Source organism: Parus major, chromosome 14 (genome assembly GCF_001522545.3).
Source record: "Parus major isolate Abel chromosome 14, Parus_major1.1, whole genome shotgun sequence".
Classification (NCBI taxonomy): domain Eukaryota; kingdom Metazoa; phylum Chordata; class Aves; order Passeriformes; family Paridae; genus Parus; species Parus major.
In genome coordinates, this window is record NC_031783.1 from 6,299,827 (window position 1) to 6,327,617 (window position 27,791).

At 38.9% G+C, this 27,791-nt stretch overlaps 2 protein-coding genes across 6 annotated transcripts in view; one reads left to right on the top strand and one right to left on the bottom strand.

Annotated features, from left to right (window-relative positions):
- Positions 1 to 8,736, top strand: SNN (stannin). Of its 3 annotated transcripts, XM_015642909.3 has the most exons (4): positions 1 to 89; positions 993 to 1,111; positions 3,639 to 3,738; positions 6,061 to 8,736. In XM_015642909.3, exon 4 carries the CDS (start codon positions 6,138 to 6,140, stop codon positions 6,399 to 6,401), a length of 264 nt encoding a protein of 87 aa, XP_015498395.1. In that variant the 5' UTR covers positions 1 to 89; positions 993 to 1,111; positions 3,639 to 3,738; positions 6,061 to 6,137; the 3' UTR covers positions 6,402 to 8,736. The 3 variants fall into 3 exon arrangements, 1 of the variants encoding a protein (XP_015498395.1); XR_001524102.3 differs by lacking the exon at positions 3,639 to 3,738; XR_001524103.3 differs by lacking the exons at positions 1 to 89; positions 3,639 to 3,738 and adding an exon at positions 251 to 626.
- TXNDC11 (thioredoxin domain containing 11) overlaps positions 8,314 to 27,791 on the bottom strand; it is a 25,283-nt gene continuing 5,805 nt past the window's right edge. For 2 of the 3 annotated variants that reach the window (XM_015642907.3, XM_015642906.3), the window contains exons 4-12: positions 26,968 to 27,097; positions 22,304 to 22,397; positions 21,034 to 21,146; positions 19,875 to 20,075; positions 16,674 to 17,457; positions 14,297 to 14,442; positions 13,499 to 13,608; positions 11,989 to 12,069; positions 8,314 to 9,398 (exon numbers count right to left, since the gene is read on the bottom strand). In XM_015642907.3, coding sequence (XP_015498393.1) covers positions 8,771 to 9,398; positions 11,989 to 12,069; positions 13,499 to 13,608; positions 14,297 to 14,442; positions 16,674 to 17,457; positions 19,875 to 20,075; positions 21,034 to 21,146; positions 22,304 to 22,397; positions 26,968 to 27,097 — 2,287 coding nt within the window. In that variant the 3' untranslated portion in view covers positions 8,314 to 8,770. The remainder of the gene's footprint in view (positions 9,399 to 11,988; positions 12,070 to 13,498; positions 13,609 to 14,296; positions 14,443 to 16,673; positions 17,458 to 19,874; positions 20,076 to 21,033; positions 21,147 to 22,303; positions 22,398 to 26,967; positions 27,098 to 27,791) is intronic. The other variant, XM_015642908.2, reaches the window with a different exon arrangement.

Below are 27,791 nucleotides of genomic sequence, written 5' to 3' on the forward strand. Positions count from 1 at the left end.
CCCGATTGGCGCCGCGCGGCGCCGCCCGGCCCCCGGTATAAGGCGGCGGCGCGGGCAGGGAAGGAGCTGCCGCGGCCGCGGCGAGGCCGGTGGGTGAACTGGGGCTGTTCGGGGTGGTGGCTGCGGGCGAGCGATTTGGGGGCGGGGGGAAGCTGAGCTCGGCTCCGTGCGGGGCGGGGGTGGGCTCGCTGTGCTGCGGACAGGGGCGGGGGTTGGTGAGGTGGGCAGGCACCCGCGCTGGGGTCGGGGGCGCCTGAGCTTTCCACACGTTCCCCCGCCCTGGGCGAGGGCCGCCCCTCCTCGCTCTTTGTGTCCGCCGCAGCCCGCGGGAGGGTCTGCGCCTGGCCCTGCCGGGCTCCGAGTGGTGCTGGGCGCCCCGCAGGCCTCGCGTGGGCCCCGTGGGTGACTCGAGGCTTCCCCCAGCCCGGGCGTCCCGTGCCGCCTCGTCGCCTGTCCCGGGGCTCGTCCCCGTCTGCCGGCGATTTGCAGCTGCCTTGCCGTGCTGCAGTCACAAGGCAATGCCTCACGGATCGTCGGCGGCTGTTCGGGTTGGGCGCCGGGTTCCTCTCGGCTGGAGAGGCTCGTCCCTGCTCACCCAATGCAAGGAGTTCGGTACATGCTGCAGGGTATGTCCAAACCGACCTTTATGATGACGATCCGGGAGTTTTTGGTAACATAAGTTGTTCAAACTGAATCTTGTTCCTTCGTCTGAGTATCTGCAGTGTATCGTGCCGTCTCGTGCTCCTTTTCCCGACACAAATGTAGGTGTAGACATTTGTTAGTAGATGTTGCTTTTGAATAAACCTAAAGAACTTGAAACCACTTGTGAGACTCTTGCCTTGATTAGCAGGTTGGTGAAACAGTAAGGGATCTTTCCCCGACAGCTTGTGCCAGAAACCAGTAGTTAAACATAATTATGTCATTGGAAAGCCAAAAGTGAAAGGCACTCAGGATGCAGAGCAGTTAGAGACCAATGTGATCCCTCTCCACAGGGGAACAGGGAGAAGGAAGACTTGCCAGACAAGATCCAAAACCAGTGTGACCTTCGCCTTTCTAATAAGGTGACTCAGAAACTGCGTAGAGGACTCCTGGCCAGAGCTGCTTGGTGCAGGTACGTGACTGATTCCTGGGGTACTTGCTGTCTAAAGCTTTGCGCTGTGTATAAAAACTATTTGACTCTCAGAAACATCAGGTGCTGTGTAGCTGCTGTTAGATAAAGACATTTAAAAAAAAAACCAAAATGACACATTTGGAGATCTACCTTGAATCTAAATAAAAAACCCCTTGTTTTTATCAGCAAATTTAATGTTGGTATCTCAGTAATTTTTCTAACATATCAAGAATTAAGCTGTGTCAGGGGATATATACAACATACTACTTCTGGTAATGGAATGTCAGAAGTGACTCCTACCATGTCAGGACAGACTTTTCATTAGAGCTCCGTGTGTATGTGACACTGACATAAATATCTGGAGCATGACAGATGTTTTGCCAGCCATGCAATTGCCTCTGAAGTCAACATGTTCTTAACACTTTAAGCGTGTTTCCAGTTCTGCATTAACTGGCCGACTTGCCTGACAGGCAGTTAGAGCATAAACCTTTTCCACTTGCTGTGCTGCTGAGAAAGTCTGTCTGCTCTTGTAACTGTCGTCATGTCTGGAAAACATCTTAAGCTGCTACTCTCTCATCTCTCCATCTTGCTGTCCTTCTGTAAATTACCAACTTCTGTGTGGATTGGTTTGGTGCAAAGCTTTAAAAGTGAGTCTTGATTAAGTCTAAGGTACCACTACACCTCATGTGGGAACTAACTGCTGTTGCAGCCAACGCTGTTAGGTATCAGCTTTCATTCTAGAGTGTCTAACAGTTGCCTGAATGTTAAGTTCTTGGAATACTGTCCACAGCTAATTAGCCACAGAAAAGCCTTCTTCTTTACTTCCTCATCAAAACTATAATAAGGGTTGGGAAAAGATGATTTACATTGAAGCCTTCTACTAAATAGCTCCCTGCTTCTAAAATAGCCTCTTGCCCCAGCTTGTGCAAGATAACCTGGCATTATCAGAAGGAGGTGGTATTAACTGGAGTTAGTGAAGAATGAGTGATACCTTTTTTTATGTGTAAGTAGTGAAGCCTGAGCACTGCTGTATTGTAAAGGCCTTACTTTTTGTGGGTAGTGTGGATACACATTTGTGTGCCTGTGGTAAACGTACAGCACTGATCTTCCCAGTGGGTTCTCCCCTTGTCTTCCATTGGCAAGAAGGATGTTACTGTGATGAGTATGCAGCATTCCTCAAAAGGGGTTTTGCTAGCAGAAACAGGAGAAATAATTTTTCACAATTAGAACCACATTGATTACAAGCTGTTGTTGGAGGCTTTTTAACTGAACAGTTTTTACTGATTTTTTTTTTTTTTTAATTAAGCTGAAGGTCATTCTGGTAGCTTTATTCTCATTTCTTTAGGGTGCCCCATTTAACTTACTTTAGGTGGTATACTATAATAGAGTAGCTCCCACCTCCTCCCCTCCATGCCCCCCCCTCCCCCCCCAAAAAAAAAAAAAAAAAAGAGCCCAAAGACTTAATACTTGAACCTTGATCATAACTGCTTGATGAGGACTTCAGTACATTTGGGTGAACTATAGTAAATTTGCTTTTGAAGGCTCTTCCCATACCTTTGGCTTGAATGGTAGCAGTGAAACATGCCTGCAGGCACTAACAATAGTGAATTTAGCAGCATAGTGCCTGTAATAATGAAAAACTTGGTTTAGAAAATAATTCTAGTCTTACACTACATTTGTCCCCTAGCAGCCTTTTGCAATTCTGCTTTTCTGTTTGTCCTTTACTTACAGCTTCTGAATTGGATAATAAAACTTCACAAATGAATTTCTGAGTACAAGCTGGTATTAGGCAAAAAAAAGAAAATAAGCAACTTACTTATGGAAAAATGGTTTCTAGCTGATGTTTTCACTGCCTGATTGCTGTAAGAACTTAAATAGGCTATTTGCAGTTCACACCAGTGATCTGACTAATCTCACTAATGAGTAAATATACTTAGATGCTTGATTTGATAGCAGGGTGGTGGGCAGAGACATAGCTCTACAAGTGCCACCAAATATATATGGATGGTGCTGGCAATTCCTTTGAAAGGAAGATCAGGAATTTACAGCCTCTAATATTTTCCAGTAAAAGTGATCAATGAAGGCAGTGTTGCTCCTGGTATGCTCATAGGGGCTTTTTAGCTCAGGTAGGCTTTAAAGGGAAAGCGAGTCTGAAGTATTTGTGGCCTTTAAACTAATTTAAAGGGAATCTACAGAATGCAATATTTCCCCTATCAAGAAGGGGAATACAGAGACAGCTTCATCTGGATTCCAATCAGTTGCTGGTGGAAAGAACAGCAAGGTTGGAGTTGTGGAGAAAACACCACAATCCCAAGGCTTCTTCAGAAGTTCTTACTGATATAGTTACAACATGCAAATGTACTGTGCTAAGGGTAGAACTAAGGCTGTAGGAGAGCTTTAGCTCTAGCTGTACAGTGACCTAAAGCCAGAAAAATAGCAGTGTGAGCTAGCAACAACACTAGAGCTCCCAAACTACCTAAAGCCACTGTCACGCACTATTAACTAGTTGTTTGTGCCATCTGTACAGATGCTTAATACCTGATTTTATATGGGGTGCTGGCTTGCATGTCTCTGAGTGGGAAGAGGATATGCCTCAAGGAATGATGCCTACACTTTGTCATTGAGAGGTGAAGTTCTTTGATTTCTAAATCGAAAATATTTGGAATTTTAATGGTAAAAATGTATGGATTTGGCCAAGAAAGATCTTTGAGGAATCTGTAAGTTACTATGTTGCACTTGAACTCAAAATTGTCTTTTCAGTATAAATCAGTCTTGTGCATCCTCAAGCAAGATTGCCAGAAGATCCTGGTGATAGAGAGGCTGGTGATGTGCAGTTTCATACTTTATATAGTTGATACCAGTCAAAGACTGGCAGAGGGGTACCATCTGCAATAGTTTCCACTATGAAAAACTATTTTCTAGGTGACAGTAACCACTTAATGTAAGGCTATTTGCTGACCCAAACTGCTGTAGAGGAACAGTAGCTGTCACTCCTACTTGCAATAGTGCAAACTGCAGAAGAGGCCTCAATGTGGCCATGCAGCATCTGCATGAGAAGCGAGGTGAACTATTTACGCTGATGCTGTACTGTTTTGGCTGGATCAAACAGTGCTGCTCTTCAGACATGCCCTGAGGAAAAATGAACTACATGAAAGTCACTCTTAATCAGCCTCAGCTGATTACCCTGTGTTGAGTAAGCATTGCAGAACCAAGGTGATTATGACAAATCATACACTGGCTGCAGTGGGCACACAGCTCTGCTGAGGGTGTGTGGTGTGGTCAGGTTTGGTTTTACTACTTAGGCAAAACTGGGTCTGCAGAACTTGGCTGGTTGTATCCGATACACTACAAGCTATCGATTGCTGTGGTTTAGTGTCTGCAAGTTATGTGACACTGGACTCTAATGACACATGCTGAACTCTGTAGTGGAGGTGTCCTTGCTGAAATGGTCTGTCATTCTGGGAGACATCAGGAAACAAACTTGGTCTCTGGCTTGAGCTGTCTTGGTAAGGATCCTGCACTGTAATTGCCTTGACTCTTGTTGAAATGCAGGTGAGATTTGGTGCAGTGGGTGACACTCACTGTAATCCAGTGGTCCTGGCACAGGGTGGGTTAAGAGTGACTTCTCCTGAGGGGTTTTTGTGTCAAGATGCTGCACTTGCAGCTGAGATTCAGCAGTAATGGTGAAGAAGAGCCTTTCCTGGACCAGGTGTATATGACCCTCAACAGACTGGCAGCCAGAAGATACTCCTATTACCTCACTGCCAGTCAGTGGGTACAGGTCAGGAGAAAAGCACATGTGGACTTAGAACTGGCCTTAAAACCTCTAGAGACTGCATCTTTGGTAGCTGAAATGGCAGTATTGAGCCTTAACCTGATTTTTATAGTACAGAGCTAAGAGATGTTCCTGGGTAGAACTGTCTCTGCTTTAACATCTTCCATGAGTTTGTGTTTTGTTGAAAATCTAGGGTAGTAGGAAAGAAGCAAGTCATTCATTCATTACCATTTATGTCCTAGTTGAAGGAAGGAAAGTGAAGCTATCAGCTTTGTAAACAGTAACTCTGATACTAAAGATCAGGCTCACATGAGTTTTTTAAATAGGGTTGTGAATTTGGAAGGAGAAGTAGCAAAAGACATTACCTGTATATTTTTGTCCTACTCAAACTATAGCAAATTAAGGAAGTCTTGGAGCTCTTCCAGTTTCCTGCTGCTGTCTCTCCTCCAACTACAGCTGCAGCCCTAACAGATTGCCTTTCTCTTATGGTTTTAAAGCCACTAAGAGCAGCAGAAGCTTAAAATGGTATCTCCATCGTGCTTTCATTAGTCTTAAATACAGTGCTACCTGCTTTTTATGAAAAAAAAATGCAACAGATGTTTTATGTGCATTTATCAGCTCAATGAACAGACAATTAATAACCATGTACCCAGCCCTTGTAAGCAGACCAGTGTTATGGACAGACTTACAGTAATGCATTAGCACTGCAACTACCAACACAATTAGCTTACCAATCCTGGAATTGTTAGTATATAAGGATGTTTGTAAATTAAAATTTTAAAAGGGCCAGACACCCAAATGTACCATTTCTGTAGGATTCCCTGAGGAAAACTAAAGGTAGCTGAATTGCTACCTTGTCATGGATTTGAGATTTCACTTGTGATACAGCATTTGTATCAACAGTCTCCAATCTCACTGTACTGAACTGTATGAATTCCATAGAGCTTTCAGTCTTGTCTTACATATCATAGTTAAAATTGTTACCTCTTAGAAGGCTGACCACATGCTATCTCAGTATGTCAGGAGCCAAAACGTGTTCTGTGATTCTATTACTGTGCACAAAGCACTGAGTGCAAGAGGATCACATGCCCTTGTAGACAATACCAGCCACGAATATAATCTTGCTGAGTGCAGCAAAACTGCACAAGTTCATTATTTATTTTTAACCCTGCAGGAGTTTGAAGATGCATCAAGACTGATAGTGAGGACAGAAAAATCTCCTGAAGAAGAGTACAGCCTGAATTATTGGCCATGTCTATCACAGATCACAGCCCCACTACTGGAGTGGTGACTGTCATCGTTATCCTGATCGCTATTGCGGCACTGGGAGCCCTGATCCTGGGCTGTTGGTGCTACCTGCGGCTGCAGAAGCTCAGCCAGTCTGAGGATGAGGAAAGCATTGTGGGTGAGGGAGAAACCAAAGAGCCCTTTCTGCTGGTGCAGTACTCTGCTAAAGGACCCTGTGTGGAGAGGAAAGCGAAGCTAACTCCGAATGGCCCAGAAGTACACAGCTAACTTGGAGCAACACGTGCAGATGGACTATGCTCATGGCATGTGTAACCAGCAGAAGCATCTCAGTACTGTGAAGAACCTGGTCACATGCACACTGCTCATCAGAAAACACCTTGATGAGAATTAAATAGGCTTTGTTTGCAGCTTATGCAGCATGCACTGAGAAGTTGCACTTTGCACCGACTGTATATCCTAATTCCTCTATGGCAGGAGCTCACTCTCCTGGTGTAATGTCCATTGCTGGCAATGGGCACAGGGATATACTGGTGTGAAGAGACTACTACTGTTTTTTGTCACTTGAATGTTTAGCTGAGCATCCTTTTGATGGAGCTGCTGTAATGTGAACTACTTTACAACTGTGAACTGTAAATAGGCTGCCAGAAACTTGCTTTGTGTTCTGTAGCATATGGGAATATGATACAACTGTATATAATACACAGGGGGCCTCCTGAACCACTACCAAGGATGGGACTCCAGACCTTCAAAACCAAACCTGCAGTTAAAGCTTGCCTCTGCTACTAGGTTGAGTGTGGACCATTAAGTCAGAACTCCTTTGAATGGTTTATTGGACTGATGCACTGTACTTCATTTGAAAAGAAGGGATATATGCTGAAGAAGGAAGCACAGGAGCTGCAAGAAAAGAAGAGTTCCTTTAGCTGCAGTTATGTTGGTTAAGCTTTTGGCTGCTAGAACTGAGTTCTTTATGTAGCTACTGCAAGGAAACTGCCATTTTGATGGGTTCCAACCTGGGAACTTATGATGGATACTGAACCCTCAGGGAAAGTCCAGAAGGTTTCCAGGTGTTTGAAATGGCAGTAGAGCAGGCTTCTCTCTTCCATAGGTCTGTGTGCTGAAACTGTAGAAGTGGTTACTTAGCAAAACTGGCTTAAGTGCAAGGAGTATGGATTCTTCCCAGAACCTTGGTTTGTGTACTTAGGGTGTATGTTACCAGCATGTCACAAAAAGGCATTTTAGTCTACAGCCAGCCAACTCTAGAATTCAGTTAATGTATCTTGTATATAACTTTTGATTGAACTGTACTACAACAGGAGAAGTTTCAGTCTTTTCTACTGTCAACAGGAGCACGGATTATTGCTGGTCAGTTTGTAGAAATTTTAAGCTAGCAATGGCCGAATTCTTCCGGATAACATACATTTCCTGCTCTGTGCTGGAGTTCAGCTATAGGAACTGTAAGAAGGTGTTAAATGGGAAGTTCTGGACTGCAAAGGTTTGGGGGAAGAGAAGGAACAACACTGAGCAGCCAATGGCAGCTTACATACTCTAAAACTTTTCATGTAGGCACACATGCTTAGAGGTCACTGGCCTGTTTTCTATTACTTTATACATGGCCTCCTTTGCATACTGATATTTTTTAACACTTAATTGCCTAGCCTTAATTGAGCTCCAGAGGAAGCATTAGACTTGCTTCTTGTACCTGTACATACAGAATAACTTAAAGCCTAGCAAGCTTGCTTGAGAATTTTGACTATATGCAAGACAAGAATGGCCTAGGCAAAAAGTTGTCCCCTTCTTCTACACTAAAATGTTGAATTGTTTTGTTAGTGCTACACTTGCCTTTTTAAAATTGAAAGCTGTAATTTGAAGCAAAAAAAAAATTACGTCAGTAGCAAAAAGCTCCTGCTGTTGCTTCTTGAGTACAATATATGGGGTACAGCTGATAATGTTCTTACCCTGACACATGCTTTTTAAGATACTGCATGTATGGTCATTCCTGTACACGTAAATTGCTGCATTAGAAACCTCTTAAAAGCAAAGGAAAAAGGATTAATTCAGTAAGACTTCCTCTAGTTTTCAGTAGAGAACAGCTCACATGTGGTTGCCAGGCAGTAAGAATACCAGTATACAGAAGTGATACAAAGTGCTGAATTTCTAGAACAGAACAGTTGCAGCAAGATGACTTTGTCCATTCAAGTTTACTGATTACACAGATGAAGAATCTATTTTAATTCAGCAAAGAGAATGCAGTGTAAAGGGCAAACTTCAGAAAGTATGGAAATGTATAAATCAAAGATCTGATTCCCCTTCTAGCAGCTGTAAGAGAAAGCCAGTGAAAACTAACTGGTCCCTATTCAGAGGTGCTGCATACTGCTGTCCCTACAAACCAGTATCCTTAATTTAAATGGATAGATGATTCCAAGTTAGTGCAATAGTAAAGTGCAGAAAGTGTTTTCCGTTCTCCTCTTCTCTTAAGATGGGGGTATCTAATAAGTTGTTCAAGTATACAAAAATATTCCATTTGATTTTTCTTTTTCTAGATCTTGTGGGGGAAGAAGTCTTTATTTACAATGAATGTCAATAAAATTTGCATAAATACCTACCCAATACTGCATCATTTGACTTTGTGTAAGCAATTATTCTGTCCTATTTCCACTACTGTGCTCTGTCTCTATGGTATCAATATTATCAATCCTTCTTTCCTCTAAAGTAGCGGTAGCTGTTGAAAGTGATATATCATTAACTTCAGAAAGTGTTTTCTCAGATTGAATGGGTTCCTTAATTTCATCTTTGCTCTGTAGCTTTCCTCCTCGTGATGCCACCAGAATTCTCAGTAAAGCGTTCTCTTTAAGGAGGTTTTCTGATGCATCAGCTAATTCTTGAAGCTTTTCAGCCATTTCTAACAATTCTTGATTCTTCTGGTTATATGTGGCCTGTAACTGCTCACTGTGGAGCTGCAGAGTCTTGTGCTGCTTTTCCAGTGTGTGTTTTTGCTGCTGTAGTCTCTGCTCCTCTCTCCTGGCTTCAGAAAGCTGTGCTTCAAGCTGGTCATGGGCCTGATGAAGGGCACTGATTTCTGATCTTAACTTCTGAATTTCTCTCTCTAAGTGTGAGATGTGTCCTTGCTGTAGAACTGACTCTTTATGTAGACATTCTTTGGTACAGGGCTCTGACGAAGAAAGACTTGAATGATGTAAAATAAATTTCAGGAGATTGGGAAGGTTAATTGAAAAGTCTTCAGGGAACTTCACACTTTGCTCCTTCCTAGAAGGACATAACAAGTTAACAGTAAAATATTCAGAACGTTAAGGATAATTTTACCTAAGCATCTGCTGTTCAACTCCAACTTCGTATCTTATTTTTCATCAAGTATGGTTAGTACAGCAGTTAAGAGAAACCTAAAATCATGTCATAAAGACAGAGCCCACACATTTTATTTTGATGAATACTTTTCCCTGTGTTCCAGTCTGGGTGCTGTAAGCATCTCTTCATGGGACTGGTATTTGAAGAAAAAAAGTCTGTTAAATCTCAGAAAACAGATTTCACTCTTAAAAAACAAGTATTCATGATCATGGGTTATGAGCTTCAGGTAGATAGGGTAGAATCACTGTGTAATCAGAGCACAGTGCCATTACTATCTGTAAGTTGAAGGATGACATTTCAATGTACCTAAATTCTAATAATATATGTAGACTTAAGTTCAGATCTATAAAGCTTCCCAATGGGAAGTGACTATTTTTAACCAGTTTTCCTGGAAGCAGTAGCTTAGTGAGTTGAAAGCCAGGGCAAGGGAGCAGTTTGCTTTAACATAAGTCAGTTTAGTCAGAAGTAATGCCCTTTTGCTGTCAAAAAAAAACAAACCAACCCTGCTTCTTCTCTTACTGCTTTGTCTTTATGTCAGAGGTGATGAAGGAAGCAAACGAAACAAGGTTTTGCTCTTGGTTTCTGTTGGTGCATGGAACAGGTAAGCCTCCTTACTTTCTGCAACAGCATAAACTGTTACAACAGGGCAAGAGATGCCAAGAACATCAAGTACCAAATTTCTTCCTCAAGACTACTAACCACTAAAAACCAGTAGTTCCAACTGTGACAAATGTTACAATTACTGTGCTTTGTGGACTCTGTGTACACATAGGAGGCTAAACTGTCCTCTAAGGACTAAACTGGAACTCTTTTTGAACCAGTTCCATCTTCAGCATGTTCCAGTATAACACAATTTCCCTTCCTCCTGCAGCATAGCCACTTCCACCTCATTTTGTACAACTGGGAAGCCAGCTAAGAGTTTATCACTATGGATCTGCTCTAGCTTTGCCAGTCAGCATTTTCTTTCCTGAGACAGCCATCAAAACAAGGAGGAAAAGCTTAGTTTGCTTCCCTCTGGCTGTCAAATTCATGACTAGAAGAATGGTAAGTAGCATACATTCAAATATGGGTTAATTACATAAGTGAGAAAAAGGTCACAGAATAAGCCCAAACCAAAATGACTGCAAAGCAAGAAAGCCAGATTCAAGTACAATGCCTAAAGCCTCCTGGTGCTCCTGTACAACAGGGACAACTCTTGTGTCCCTTTGTGTGTGACATTATGTCCTGAGTTGGTTACGATGTGCACCTGGAACAGGGGACTTCCTCCCTTACCAGTTACACTTCCCTCAAAAATGCCTTCTGTAAAATCCACCTCATAAGTATGTGGGATATAAAAATATTTCATTTACCTAAAACTACTTACTGTACATCAGGTAGAAGACAGATACCGTATTTTATCAATAATTCAAGAACTTCAGTCAGATGAGGCTCCCACTCATCAAGATTAAGCTATTTCTGGCAGAGTAAGCACCATGAGTTTTCCTCCCCTGCAGCTTCCTGGTGATGGACCAAGTTACTTTAGCAATTACCATCAGCAGTTGCTCAGCTGAGTATCAGCTCCCATCCCAGATTAATGAATCATGACATGATTTAGGCAAAAAATAGTCTACGCTAAATCAAAATTGACTCATTATATTGCGGTAATGTTTTACTACATTATCATCCATTTTTACTGATCAAAACCGCAGCATGTATCAAAGAAGTTAAAAGGCTATTTAAAACAAACAGCAGAACAAAACATTAACAGCATGTGGTAGAAAGAAACTGAGAACAGAGTTAATTTGCAAAAATTGTCTCATAAGGCAAAGTGATAAGAAGCTGCATAAAAAGCCCTAATATGAGGCACCTTTATATCCAAAATGAATATATGAACTACTCTAAGTAGTGCTACAGGTACAAATACTATTAGATCCTAATTTTCTTGATTATATACATGCAGCAAAATACAAAACACACTGGAGAGGAAAAGTAGGAGTGAAAGCAATGACTAGAGGTGAGGTAGCTTTATAAAACCAGTTGGAACATTACAAAAATAATAAAACTACTCAGTCTTTCCCTCCAGGGACTGTCTAGAGCATTACAGAGACTCAGACTAAATGAGTACTTATGAAAAGAAATAGGGAGATAATCAGTTGGAAGTTGGGGTGGCTCAGAACTGATATAAACAAAACTCTGTATTGGATTAAAACATGAATGGCAAAACTTAAGGCATAGGTTTTAAGATTTTGTGGTAGGTAACTGCCCAGTACCAATAGTCTGAATTCCCATTCACTGATGGTAAGAGCCCTTGAGGGAGAAGGGTGTAAATCTGTGAGTGTTGGTTGGGTCATTTTGTTGTTTTGCTTTTCATTAGAATATGCATGAAGTAAGAATGCATATATGGAAATAAATTACTCTTTGGCTTTTTTCTCTGTTAAGACACATAACCACATAACTACTGCATCTTAGTAAAATGGAAGTTAAAAATGCACAGGGAAAAGAATTACATTACCTCTGATGAGGAAATAATAAAATGGTTGGAAGACGGTCTGTCATAAATTCCCAGGGAAGGTCATTTCGAGTCACATCAATTCTGTGAGGAAAAGACACACTGATGAAGAGAACAGGCAGATGAACAATCTGCATTTACTTGTAAAATGCCATTTTAGGGACTGGGGCGAGGGAATTAAGTATCTGTGAAAGTAAGTCTAAATGTGCTCTGCCAGAAATACATTGTGCGTATGAGTCAGCAGAATTAATTACCAATATTCAAGATGATGACTCTCAGTTTAACAAGCATCTGTGTGGTTTTTCTCTAGAAAAATACATTCAATACTGCAGCTGCTCTCAGCCAGCAATTAAACCCCAGTTGCTCACTGTGTACACAGTACACACATTGTGTACACACCTTCCTTCTGAGATAGACATGCTAAACATGAGACAAGTCATTTTTAGTCATTAATTTGTTCTTCGAGTACATCTCTTAATATTGTCCCCTTGAGTAGTTTTTGGAGTAAATTATTTTGCTTCTTCCAAGAAGAAGCACATTCTTAAAGGAACATTTTTTCCCTAAAGCTATGAGTAGAAAGGAACACTTGGTTCAACTGTTTGTTATTGTTTTATTCTGCATTTTAGGGCTTCTTTTCACAAATCAAATTCTTATTAATTACAAATTATTATTGAACAAAACAGACAATCATATCAGTAATACTGCTGTGAAAATAATGGAGCAAAAGACAGAACTTTGAAGTCTAGCAAGAGAATGGGTGTAGCCTTGGGAACAGCATCACATCTGTGACAATAAAGCCACAATTACAAGCAGAGGATGAAAATACAGATTTTTAATTGAATTATTTTTTTTCATGAGTCATCTCATGCTGACTCCTGGAGTAAGTTCAGTCAGAATCAAATTAAAGAGCAGATATTTTAAGTATTTATGCATTATTATCACATAAATTATTAGGAATGTTTCAATTCACTGAAACATTAATAACCCTGAAAACACCAAAGAAAACAATATATTTTTTTACATGGAAAATATATTTTAACACATATATATTAAAAATATACATTACACACATGTATATATAGATATATAGATATTTATGTAAATTAGTTTTTGCTTGGATAGAGTTAATTTTCTTTATCATTGGAGGTAGGCTGCCTTTTTAGATTTGTGATGAAAATGGTGTTGCTAACAAATTATATACAGATAAAAATAGCACATTACTATTTGCTACAAATAGTTACAAAGTTATGGATTCCCTTCCTGAAATTAGGAAGTTTCAAGGTTAATGGTACTGTTTAAAAACTAATTTAATGGAAGTGGGTAACTACTGCAGTGAGATTGAAAACCACCAAATATATACAAAGGAAAACAAAACAATGCATTCAAAGAAAAGTAATGCAGATGACATTCACATCTATATTGCACAGCTGTAGAGAGAAAACAAATATTTTCTAGGATGATGACCTCAATGATCTTACATTATTCTGGGAAGATGAAATTAGAATCTTTTTACCTTGCCACAGTGAAACTGTCAGGAGGCAAAAGCCGAGCAAGTTGAATGAAGATGTGATTAAGAGAAGCACAGAATCCACACCACTGTGCATAATACAGCAGCAAGACATTCTGGAAAATGAAATGGAGAAGAGCTTGATTATCCACTGGAGGCAATCTGAAGAAAGGAGGACTAGTTTTCACACCATCTAGCATGGGAACTCTTGAAATGTGAAAGAAAATTTTTTCCTAATATTAATGAACTTTATTATAAGTTATTCAATGCTGCTCTCTGACTACTGAGTTAACCCACAAAAATTCTTGGGGAATTCTCTTTTCAAAAAGTCAAAATGAAAAGATTATTTAGTTTGGGATCATTCTTTTTAAGTGAAAATACACCAAACTTTATTACACTTCCCAAGACTCTTTTGCAATCTTAAATTCCTATATATCTACCATTAACTGTATACACTTCATATGGGGGGTAAAAATTATGTCCAGACTTCTGCTTTTTGCCTCTAACTGGCAAAGCAGGGGTTGGGGCTGCTGGAAACCAACTGGAGATACAGACATTCACTGCAGACTTGGAATGACAATGGATATTCCTCTCTATCGTGTATTTGACAAAATCAAGGCAATTTAACTGTACTCAGGATGACATCAGTTTTCATGGCATGTAATTGGAAAGGTTCTGAATTCTGACAAAACACTGTATTTTATTTTACAAGTAAGAAAAGCATATCAATATTAAACACGCTCTCCCTAAATGTGTGCCATTATCTGCGAGGAAGGCACGCGCTGTCGAGTGACGCGATGTTACCTTGGCACTCAGGAACACGGTCTCATGAAAGGTGTTTGTAGTAACTTCAGTGACCACATGCTCTTCATCAAAATGGACTGAAGGGTCATCAACCAGATGCCTTTTCAAGGGACTGTAGAGAATACTGAAATTTTTTATGAAGTTCTCTGGAATGAAATTGATACACAACAAAGTTATTTCGGTTTTGCAGAGGTGATTTTGGCACTTTTTGCTTTAGAATTCAGAGGAACTTAGAGAAAATATAGACTAAAATCCGGTTTCATGCCATTAATTTCTGACAGTTTGGTATCAATTATTGAATAACCACAACTGATGTGAAAACAGGATAAAGCTTCACTGTTTCTTTTTTATTTTGCTTGTCACTTGTCACACCAGATTTTAATCCTGTGTCAATGTGCCATAATAATTCTCTTCTCCTAACCACGCACCTGCTAAGTCATAAACAGTAACCTCTCCATTTTTTAACTTCTATATTATATTGAAAGGTTCCACTTAGTTCCACATTTATTTGTATTTTTTCTTCCATTCTTAATTACTTTCCCTGCAATTCTTTTATTCTGACCTTTAAATATCTGCTATTCTCATGCCAATATGACAAATCCCCTTTTGTCTACTGATGACCACCTTCCTCTTTGTTCCACATTCCCCTTAATCTTAAGATATTTAACAAGTAGCTGTCCACTGGTAATAATTTAAAATAAGCTCTAAAGCCCTCAACTACCTTCAGCTACAATACTCTGAGCCTGAACTATGTTCTCTAAATTACTACAAGGTACCTGCAATATCCTGCTTTTCAACTTGGATAAAGAAGTATTATTCTGTGCATTAAAAAATATAAGTATTTAATAATCAAGAAAAAAGGAAAAATATGAAAAACAATAATTGTTTGATCAAATAGAAACAACTCTGTGCTTGTATTTCCAGACAAAAGCTATGCCTAAGTAAAACTGGCACTTCTGTACAGGCATACAAAATACCGTATCATCAAGTTTATCTGAAATGCAAACAGCAGTACATTTAGTTCCTTATTTACTATTCAGCTTTCATTTCATTCTCATACCAGGCCAAAAGAGGCTTTTTTTCTTTTCAGAGCTCCAGATTTGGAATATCTCTGCATGGTTAAATAATAACTTAAAGGAAGGGGTTAATTAAAAGACATATTCTTGAATTTCTAGAAACCATTTCTAAAGAATGAGATCTGACAAGGGTATTAAGCAACAATCTGTTTTGATATTATCAAATATTAAGATCTTAAGGAATTAAAACAAAACTAAAATACAAAACACAAAATCCAATCATAAACCAGAGACTCCTTGATAAAACATGTAGAAGCAAAAGTTTTCTGGATGTTCAAATGATGGAACAGAAACGTACTGAATCCTACTCTGCAGAGAAACCCTCATCATGCTCAGGAAATCCTGTGACCTAAAACATGTTTGAGACAGAACGTACTGGGAGCACAAAGGGGAAGGAAATTCATATGTCATCATTAAGATCATTCTGATCTTAATATTTCCTAAGTATCCTTTTATAGCCATTGAGGTTTCTGTTTGTTTTTCCAGAGTCTTTTCCTGGGGGTTGGGATAGAGACAGGATACAGGGCTGTGTGTGATCCTTAATAAGAACATGGCTATTTATTGTATGTTGTGAATATTTTTGTATTTAGATTTATGGAAAAAGGAAATGTAATTGGTGCAATAAGAATTACAGTGATGTATGTTCTTGAGCAATTTATTTTCATAGCTGAATTTTCTTCCATATTTACTTACATAGCTAACATTAAGAAACCCAGTATTTTCTGAAGGTAGATTCAGTTTTGCACATCAGCATGACAGGCAAATGCACATGGTTAGGAATATTTTGTCTTATTCACAAACTTGCAGATAAATCAGAACTGCAATCCTTGGGTTGTTTTGTCGGGTCTGGTTTATTGGGGGATTTTTTTTGGGCTTTTTGTTTGTTTGTTTTTCTCCTCCAATTCAGACAGGAAATAACATTTGGCAGATTTGGTCACAACCACTTCAGAGCTCTCCCTTCTTACCTTGAAAACAGACACACTTTTCAAAATAAATTTTAAGCAATTTAAATTGGTTTCAGAGGACAAGAGGATGGGGAAGTCTCTGCTGCTAAGTGGTCAGTATGTCCCAAAATTCTGTGATATTTTAGTACACAAAACAGCTGAGCAAACACCAGCACCACCTGTTGTTGCCAATAAAATCATTCATAAATGTTTACTTAACTACTAAATAGAATAAATTACAATTCACAATGTTAACTTCACAAAGTAGTCTCACTTTTCAAAATGGTACTAAGTTTTCAATTCCTGCTTAAAAACACAATTTTCTGAATGCAAGCATTTGTACAATGAATACTGTACCCAAGGTAGGTCCAACAAGTGACTGATTCTGGTCCAGGACATAGTGCACTTCCTCTTTCAGGTCAACAATGGCAGCAAATTCCTTAAGATGAGTAGATCTTGATGCTCCTAGTCTCTCTGCATATATCCAAAAAAGATTTGAGTCCAGTAGATAGAGATTCAAGGTTTTGTTGGTCCTGCAGCTCAGACCAGTAATGTTCATGCTACTGATATTAAGGTCAGGAATAAAACAATTCCTATCCTCAATGTGAGGAATAGAAAATTGAGTGTTATCTTTCTTCCCATGGGAAGAAAATGCTACTTTGGGGGTCTGAAAGATGGTCTTCTCAGAACTAATGAAACTTAAAAAATGCCTGTTTACTGTCCTGCAACATGCAGTGTAATAGCTAAAGGGACTATAGAAACTTAAGAAATTGCTGCATTCTATGGTATTTGATATTACTTGAAAAAAGGTATGTTCCTGGAGGTAGAAAGAGTCCAAAGCTGCTTCTATCTCTAAAAAGTTACAGTGTGGCACATGGACTTTATTTGGTTTGACACCAAGAGTCTGGTTAACACAGAGCTCACAGACATTGTGAGTTCTGGAGATCGAGTGCCACTGTGGAAGCACCACTGTGTTACAGCACGGGTACTTGGCTATGGGAAATGTTTCGGAGAACTTCAGATGTGCATCTGTTACAGAGGAATCAAAAGCTGGTGAATCAGAGTCTCCTACATGCTGAAGATCTGGCTCAGCTGCCTGGCTTTTATTACACTTGTGGTATTCCAAGGCCACTTTGGTAATCTATGGGGGGAACAAAAGAAAGAGAAAAAAATCAAGATTAACTGTACATAGTTCACCCAAATGCAGTTATCTGTTGCAGGTTTAACAACATGATATGTAATTAGAGATGGAATTTCAGAAACATGAAGCTGACTAATCTTTAATCTTTGTTCTTTCAAAAAATTACAGGGGGCTCTGACGCAACAACAAAGTTAAATTTTCAGACATTCCACCATATAAACATTGACTATATAGAACAATGTCACTTTAAAATATTATTCAGTTCACCACACTGATTGCAAGGTCCTCTATTCAACATATTAACTACAGTGCAATAACACTGCATTTTATGGCTACACCCCGCTACATGCGGCATTACTGAGTAGAGGTTCTTGAATTTCTGTCTTTTTCTAATAGGAGGAGAAAATAAATGAAAGCATTCCCATATGAGAATGGAATAGAGATTTCTTCTGGCATAGGTGGTGCACAGATTTTGTAAAATCACTAAGAGTGTTGAAGCACTCTGTATTCTCCTAGCCATGGGCATATAGCTGTAATACCCTAAATGTACTCTGCACATCGTAACTTACTGGGAGAAAAAAGAAAACAGGGAAAAAAAACAACCTGTCCCTCCATGCAAACATTCCTATGCTACATCACCAGTTTCCTTTTCATAACCAAGGGTAAACAAGCAGAGAAAAAGGCACATGTATGGACTTATACACCCTTTCTGGGAGACAACAGAATACGCAAGAAAAATAAAAGAGGAAGTTTCCTATCATCCTTATTAACACACTAAACAAAATACAGAACATATACACACTGCTTACAGGAGAACACTTTGACAGAAACCGTTAAAATTATCAAAGGGATGTTGAAATGTCACATCCAGGAGCATTGTTGTGTCACAGGACCATCAGTATTAACATGTGATCTACAGCAACACTTTGTTACAGTCTTTTAAAACTGTTAGAAGTTTTCATCCTGAAAATGCTTAAAACTGAATACTTGAAAAAACTTGGCCCCTCACACTATAACCTAGCCTGGAGACTTGGACTACCTAGAGAAAGCTGGGAAGAGATTATGAACAGAAAACCAGATATGCAGTAAGAAATCTCATTTCAGTGAGCTGTTATCAGAAAAAAAAACTGCTGTGAGATCTTTCAACATTCAACTTGAGAGCCTTGTTCTCGGCAGCTGCGTTACAGTCAAGTGGTTTCATTTCTTGATGAAACCCACAGGATGGCTGCAGTAAACAGCTCTTCCCAGGGCAAACAAGTTGCATAATATCTCTCTGTCAAAGTGAAGCTATACAAGGACAACTGGAATATTCTGTATCTCATTTCACATTTTAATAAACACTGTTATTTAGTAGAATGAAATCTGAAATGGAACATCAACCTTATGCTGCACTGATTTGATAGAAGTAAGTGGTACCTGTTACTAGAATGTTTCATTTGTGACAAGCACCACTGAATAAAGCCTGCCAAACAGAAGACAAGTTACTACAAGAGTGATGGCAGTTCTTTTCTAGGCATAGATTTCCCCAACCCTATTTCATAGCAGTCTAGTGTACCTTTTATTGTGTCTTTTTAATTTGGCTGAATAGTGTATAAGAAGTGACTTTCATTTTTTCCTTATTGTTTCCGACACTGCAATATTAACTATGCCTCCTTTTGGAAACTACATATTCCAGGACACAGATGCCAATGTAAGTAAGTCAGCACTGTCACAAGCTCAGCCCTACTTTTGGTCTTTCATGGATGCTTGTCTGTTCCACACTGCTCAGTGCTATGTGATCACACTGGGATGTGCAGCTTTGTGTTATACCAAATGTGATGATGGATTCCAGCTGAAAAATAGCCCAGGGACAAAAAACTAGTTTTCAGCCAAGTTAGTTTCCCTATCTCATTTCTGCACAGCTTCAGAAACTCTTGTCCTGGAGAGCTGAGAGGAAAAGAAAATTGGAAGGTGACTAAGGAATACACAGAATATAACAATCATATTGGCTCTGAGTAGTTCAATTGGACTGTGTTTCAAATAACACTGGTTTTATAAAAGATCCATTCTTCCTTGCACAAGCACCTCTGGAAAGACAGGAAAGGAGAAATAGAATGGGGTGGACAAAATACACAAGCCTTCAGTTCCAGTTAGCAAAGATCTGCATCTCCTACGCTACACTCACCACAAAAAGGAGGAGGTTAAGGAAGAGTTAGATGCTTGTTCTAAGCAGCTGTTGAGTGAGACAAAGGCATGTTGTGTGCAATGCAATACAATGTGTAAGGGAGTTATGGTAAGTTATGGAAAGTGGTTTTAAACAAAACCAGATACTTGGAACAGTGAGATAAAATGAGGTATCTGTCACAATTAAGCTCAGACCCCTGAATATAGCTCTCAAGTTTTAGTATTTTTGAAGTAAAAAAAATTATTTCACTTACGTCATCTAAAAGAGGATGAATTTCTGCTAAGGGATTATAAGGTATAAATATAAGAAGTGCTGGTCCTTTCTTCAGCTCATTGTTTAGAAGAAGGCTTTTCCCACCGTGTGGTCTCAGCCAGCGTATGAGCATCTCCCGATTTTCCAGAGCCCACTTGCAAATGTTCTCAGCAGTGAAGTTCATGATGTCTTTTGGATAGATCTTGGAGGGGGAAAAATAGTTTTGTCCTCACTTGATTTAGTAACTAATGCAGTTCTTCAGTATGGCATGCTTTGTTACTGTAGTGACTAGAACTCTCTAAATGTAATAGGTGTCAGCAAACTTCAGCATTTCATACACCCTTTCCCTTTGGGAAAGCTTTCCAAATGCTAATCAGACTACAGTAACATCAACAAGCAAAAAGGATTCTACCAGGGTAGCTCCTCTTTATTTTACTACATCTTTATAATCTTGACTTTTCTCAAAAGCACAAATTTTCTTTGTAAGTGAAAGAGCTCTAAGCTGGTATCATCATATAGTTTAATTTATGGAATATTAGAACATTTTCCCCACTATTCAGTCACTATATTAACTCATTTTAAATTAGCCTTTTAAGACTCAAACATCAAGGCTGCATTTAAAACTGGTACTTTTCATTCCTGAATACAAAGAAAAGAAATATATAATAAAAGGCTGCTCACAGATTCTAGGATCAATTTTAATATATTAAGGTACATTTATCTTAAATAATTAGCATTAAAAAAGTAATTTTTATGTATTTTATGTTATTTCAGCCAGAATATCCCTGTTTTCCCTAGTCTCAATTGATTAAAATACACATCACAATACCTATCTTCACAGAGTTTACACTCATGGTGCCAGTGTGGGCAGGTAGTGTCTCTATACCAAATAGAAAAATCTGAAAGTTAGTATTTTCAGCCTTAACTTTTCAAAAAGCAGGGCACATGGATTAAGAGTTATTATAAATTCAATTAATTTAATTTGTGTGATTTTTTTTAAATCAGTGGCATGTTATACCTTTAAGTCAAAATGGAAGTTTTCACTGTTCCTACTATCTCCCCACAAAATCTTTGTCCATATCCTCAAGTAGTTTTCTAATTGTGATCCCTGATCATCCCAGTACCAAATCAGAGTCCCTACAGAACAGAGCAATACTCACAAGAGATGTGTTGGCATGTCTGTGCAAATACACACTGCCAGAGTCCACCAGGGAGATCTCCTCTGCCACACGTTTATCCGTGACCACTCCAAAGCGGATCGTCCCAAGGTAATCTGAAAGGGCACATTTGCAATCTTTGAACACAATCACACACTCTAAACTCCTCTGGGACACCACCCTCAAACACCACAATACACAACAGTGCTGTGTAAAGGCATAGAATTCTGTGAAGAGGGACTACCAATAGTAATGATTCAGGCAGAAGAAAGATGGCAAGAAGCACGAACGTGTTCCCCTTCTGCACTCCAGGTACAGAGTCCTGTCTATGTAACCTCAATTGTCCAAATTCTCCATTTGCTAAGGAAATACAGAATCTGGTAGCACAGATGTACCTTGCTGTTGTTTATGGCACCTTAAAAGCCAAGATGATACATGTAAGGGAAAGGCATGAACATTGTTTAAGGGATGTACATTTACAGTAAATATGTATTATTTATAAATATATATTCTACATTTATAAATATGTACACATAAAGACAGACTGCTTATCTTTATGTTGCAAAGAACTAATACAACATACAAATGTGAAAATTACAGAATAAAATATAGAACAGGCTCTTTATCACACCAGTGGCACACTAAAAAATAAGAATGAGTAAGTAGGAATAAGAAAAAGTAAGTATGAATCTCCTTCATTTGCTGACAGGAAGAAATATTCATAAAACATGTTCATTTTTAACTTTAATAAAGGTTTATCCTAAATTCATGACCCAAAAAGGAGGTATTAATCATCACAAAATTTGCAGGTTTAAACACAAACAAGAGGGTTTGTATTTTAGATTATCAGTGCAAAAGAAGAGGGGGAGAAAAGCCTTCTCAGGCTGCCTCGCGGCAGCTCTGTAACCCCACCCAAGACAGCATCACTGAATTCAGTTACCAAGGGCTGACACAGCCCAGTCCATCCCAATGCCTCTGACACTGCACAAAGACTCCTGAATTCACATTAAACAAGTCTGAGTCTGATCCTGGATGGGCTGCAGCTACATATGTGGGGCTTTGAGGGAACTCGATCCTGGTGCATCATATCGTAAACTTTTTATGTAAGCAATCCTTAACTATAATGAGACAGGCGCACAGCACAGTTAGATCAACACCAAGAAACACTCAGAAGGGATTAATTCCTCAGTTACAAAATATTGCAAAAAACAAGTGAAGCACTTAGACATAACTCATTCACAGACACCTTAAATTATGAAAATGAAGCTTTTACCTTTCTTTAATGAATGTAATGCTGATGTGAAGAATGTTAAATAACCAGGCGGTTGAGGTGAAGCATTGAACTCAAAAAATCCCACAACTCCAGGCTGAAAAAATAAGAATTAGAGTTAATTAAGCTGTTTTCAAGTATAAATACCTGGAACTACAGTAAGCACAACAGACTCTTAAAAGACAACAATGTTTACTGAAGAGCAGTCACTTTATGCTGCAACAAAAATTTTAATATTAAAAGACTGAATCGAAATCAGTTCTCATTCAAAGAATGAAGCTGTCATTCAAAAGCTTGTGTAAGAGACAAGGGCTTTATGGATGCTACATTTCTAATGGTGTGCTTCCCATGTTGAACTTCACCAAAAACAATTAATATTGGCTTTGCAACTATATTTTGAACCAGTTCCAGCACCCTGATAAGAACCATCAGCAGCATAAAGATTTCTTTTAGAACTGAAATATCAGATGTAATTTATCAGAGTATAAAGGATGTAAGCAGTAACACTTTAACTATGTTGCACATAATTAGTATTTACCTATGAATTCACACATTTTGTGTGTGAATACTTGAACTGCTAAGGTAAGTGATTATCCCATCTTTAAGCTACAGTCACTGTAAATCCTTTCAGTATATCCTGCAAGAGTCAGTGAGAGACCAACTACACAAAAATCTTGAGAACTCCATATCCCATCTGCATATCCATAAAGCTCTTCAAATTGCCAGGTAGACAATTCCAAATTTAAAAGACTCATCCTAGAACAGATCTACTGATTCTTCCAGGTGAATGACTTCCTATTAAATTCAGGAGAGAATGTGGGAGAAGCTGGTTTGGAAAAGAGGTACACACTCTAGATTTTTCTTGTACCAGTATTTCAGTTAAGCTTCGACTTTAAAATTTTCAAAATATAATCAATTAAAAATTACTAATAATTACGTTTTTGACTCATCACTCAAATGGGCTTAATAAACTTTCAGGACAAAATAAGTTATGGTATTTTGTTATTTGGTGTTATTTCTCAGCTCCACCAGTGCATACAGAAGGCATTTAACACACAAAGCAAGAGCACTCCATGGACTGTTGTGGAACAGAAGATTCCAGACTCACCTGGCACCCATTTGTGTGGCAAATACATCCTCACAAGGATTTTCATCTGGTACACAGAAGCTGCTTTTTTTTTTTTTTTTTTTTTTTTTTAGTTCTACATGTAAATTTTTTATTTCTTTTTGGAACATACATTTTACCTGTTATTATTAATTCAGTTATTCGTATCAGCCTAACACACTGATTTAATTCAGTATGAATTAGCAACCTGAAGATGTTCACCAATAACAACATTGCCCATTCCAGCTCATGAAGTCTCTTGTTAGGCAAGAATTCTATTTCATGGATGAATGCTAAGCATAAAACACCTCGCACAAGGCTCTTCATGAGGTACCCCAAGAAAATAATCAATAATAAAATTGAGTTACAAGCAATTCAACTGAACCAAAATAAAGACACAGATAAAATTTCAGCTTCCCATTTCCTAGGACCATTTTTGAATACTAATCCTGTACCAAGTGAATTTAGGACACCGAACAGAGAATGAAAGGAGAGTCAAAAGTGACAGTAAGATGTGGCAAGAAGCCAGAAGTCAGATGCAGGAGTATTTATAATGTTATTTAAAAGTTAACATTCTGATTCAGACTGCCAGTTCTGCTTTACACTAACAGAAGCTTAAGATCTCTATATTGTGAATAATGTTTCCCAAAGAAAATTTCTGTAAAGTGTTTTTTTCAATTAAAAAAAGCTGTATTTGAAGAATATATGCTACTATATACTGATATATACTATATATACTAGTATTTACTAATGCTCTATGCTTAGTAAGTAATCTGGTTAATTAATGACCTTTTAATCAGCATCCCACACCAGTTAAAGTTTTTGCCCTGTTACAGGGTGAAATTATACATATGAGGAATGGGACTAAAAGACTGTATTTCTTCTCAAGTACCAAGAAAGTTTTCCTGTCTGTAAGAATGAAGTTTCTAACAAGACTGAATGCTTCCAGGTATTGCAACTAAAAATTCCTGCTTTGTACAAGTGAGGTTCAAGTCTCACAGAAGAGGTATCTCAACATGAGCAAGAGGTTCTCAGTCTGGAAAACAAGTAGGCCAAGAAGAGCTGGACAGCAACAACTCCCACCTTCTTTCATGTAAGCCCCTCCAAAACTCAGTAATACCTGCCAGCAAACAGTTTAGGAGGATGTCTATATCCAGTCTGTATCACTGTGCTTGTTTAACTTAGATCTTCCTTAACATTCCAAAATTATAACTGCTCTCCAAATGGCACGTTTTCCTTGTTCTCATAAATCAATGCTTATCTAGTTTTACACTAATATCATTCCACAAGCCCAAAGAAACCAACCTTAAATAGAATCAGAGAATACAGGAGCTCAACTTTGGAGCCTCAGCCAGACTTTTTTTCCATGGGGATTGAGCGCCCTCTAGTGACAGCAACACGGCATGTCAGGACAGTCGTGATTAGGTCGAGGAACGAACAAAAGGCCAACACCACTGTTCTTACACTTAACTGGATTCTGTTCATCAGTATTTCTTCTCGTTTGCAGAACTTATTTGCTATCAGAACACAGGTCTGAAAATTAGACAATGATGATGACAAATCTTTCGAATTATTTTCAGCTTGAAATTAATTAGCTTTTCAGTGAAACCACAAAAACATGATCCACCAGCACACAGTGGCCAAAGTGCCCAATAGCAATCCATGACAGTCTTTTGTCCTTTCCCTTCTGCTAAAAATTAGTACTTCTAACACAGAGAAGATCAAAAGTCAATGGAAGACACTAGCCAAGGGTCTCAGAATAGCAACTAGTTTGTGCCATACAGGTCCCAACTTCCCACAATTTAGTCTATTTCCCAAACTTTCTCACTTCTTAAACACAGGTCTAACCCCTAGATTATATCTTCTCCTACAAAAGGCATCGATTTCTCAGCTCACATAGAAAGCATTGTAAAACATTCACATTTCTAACTGAAGTGATTAAACAACCTATTTATTTCTAGTTAAAAACAAACTTTTCCATTGTGTCTATGGTTTTCTCTGCATCCATCTTCATAAACAATTTTGTTTCTTTCATCTTGTAACTTTACAGAGACAAGAAAGACACTGAGCACCAGGAGCCCTGCTCTGGCACAGAACCTCAGGCACGAATGACTGTGGGGCAACACAGCAGAACAGCCTCTGTTCTTGGGCCATTTCAGAATAAAAAGAACCAACAAATGCTGAATATAAACAGTAACTCAGCACTTGGAGCCACAGAATTTCAAGCACAGGAAGGAGGAAAGCTTGAATGCAGAAACAAAAAGTATCTCTTCAACTTCAAAGCAGTATTTAAAAATACTTTCTGCTGCCCCCTAAATTTGTTTTCTATCTTAGTCTTCTTGTGGTGGAAGTGCACCTCTTACTGTAAAGCAAATTTAAGCTTAATGACAATATGCTCATTAGTTACTTTCTGCGGTCTACCATGAAATAACATAACACAAACCAAAAACCAAGCATAACTTTCTTCAAATCTCTGTAAGAGGCAAAGAAATGTTTTAGAATTTTAGAACAGCGAAACTGAAGCAATGGAAGGACAAGAGAATTGCTTGTGTTCTGTTTATTCAGCACCAGAGACATGCCATAACTCACTACTCCCAACTCACAGTCCCTGCTTAAAACACAGGAAAACCAAACCCAGTAGTAATTCCTGGCATGAACAGCACAGCACCTGCCCAAGGGAACTCCCAGTGTGTGTCCCCTACGCTGTGGCAGCTGCCACTGAACAGCACAGGCCGTGCTCCATCCTGCAGCAGAACCCAGCACTGCAACGTGCACCACTCACACAGCATCTGCTCCAGCCCCAGACACTGGAGGATCCCTCCCATGTAGTGCCCACAGCACTTATCTGTCTGTCAAGTTTCCCACACTGCTCTAACAGCTTGGGCTTTAGTAAGATTACGGTACTTCTGCCATGTGCACTACAAGAATGAACAGTTATAAAGGGATTTTAAATGTCTCTGTTGTAAGCATGGTTTGTCTAACTAAAGTTATTATTCCACCAGTATTGGTACCAATCTTGGCACCCCTGAACACAGGAGACAAAATGAATAAAACACCATGTACAAGTAGATTAAAATCAAGTTATTGCATACAAAGTGATTAAGAGCTCTTGCCTCAAACTTTGGTTGAACAAATGGTTTTACATTTGTTTTCACTTAAAAGACATCCTACTAGAAAAGATACTATCCTTTAAAAATTAAAGTAATGATTATGTATTTCTCGAATGCTGCCCCAACTTAGACTGCAAGATTTTTGTGAAAAGATTTCTCCCTTCTTTCCTGTTTGTATGTAACAGGTTGGTGAGGTAATAACTTTGACTGTTGTCTCTACATACTAAAGTAATATAAATTAAAAGCATCACTAAATCATAATATTAACTATACAGGGAACCAACATTATGAATTTGTCATTTCATATTCTTATGATTCTAATAAATTTGTAGGGCACTGATTTCAGGATCCTGAAAATAAACTAGTACTTTGGAGCAGATCAAATTTAATCCTTACACAAGTAAAACTCTTTCTGAACCACAGTGGTAAAGCTAGAGAAGAGAGACAAGTACCTCATAATTTGAGAGGAAATCTAGTAATTTTGATCGAGACGAGATGTAGAGTAGTGGTGTCATCACCCGGCGAACAAACTTTTCAATATAAACAGCACTCATAGGGCCTTTGTATTCAATTGGTCCAAAACTAGTACCAAAAAAAATAATAGAACATTAAGACTTAAATTAACAGTAGAGACTCCCTCCTGGGGGTGGCAGATAGGAGTTACATAGACAGAATGCTCAGCCTCTAGGGAATTGCTCTCTGTGTTTTATCAGTGGCTTGTGTGACTGATGAAGGAGTTGTGTTACCCGAGGGAACCACCAGAGTATTTGTGGAAGGGGCAGTGTTGGTGAGCTTGGAGGGATGGAGATCACTTCTGAGTCCCATTAAACAACTTGGTAAAAGTCAGGTATAAATTATATGACTATATACACTTTTTCTGAAGTAAACACACATGACTTCAAAATACAGATCTGAAAGAATCACTATTGTCCTTTGTTTTTCCAGTGTCTCAAACAGTAGCAATCTGAGAGGGTGCAATATTTTCATACAGGCTTTTATGAGCAGCAATCACTAAAGCAGGGACAAATTCAGTTGCACTGCTGATGAACAGACTCAGCAAAGCTCCAGTGTCCCCCCCAGCCATCTGATAAAACAGCTCACACGACATTAGGCAGTCCTAAAACATAAAGTGGGCTGGAGCTTTCAAGCTGTGAATTCCAGAGGTTCCCCTCCTAACTATTATTGGATTGGACAAAGCATCATTGTCCCAAATGAAATCAAACACAAAGAGCATGAAGAATTAGTCCATTTCCACTGAAGAATTTACTGTGATGCA

Bases quoted from the DNA above. Each gene is read 5' to 3' on its own strand.
- SNN (XM_015642909.3), top strand. From the start codon at position 6,138: ATGTCTATCACAGATCACAGCCCCACTACTGGAGTGGTGACTGTCATC.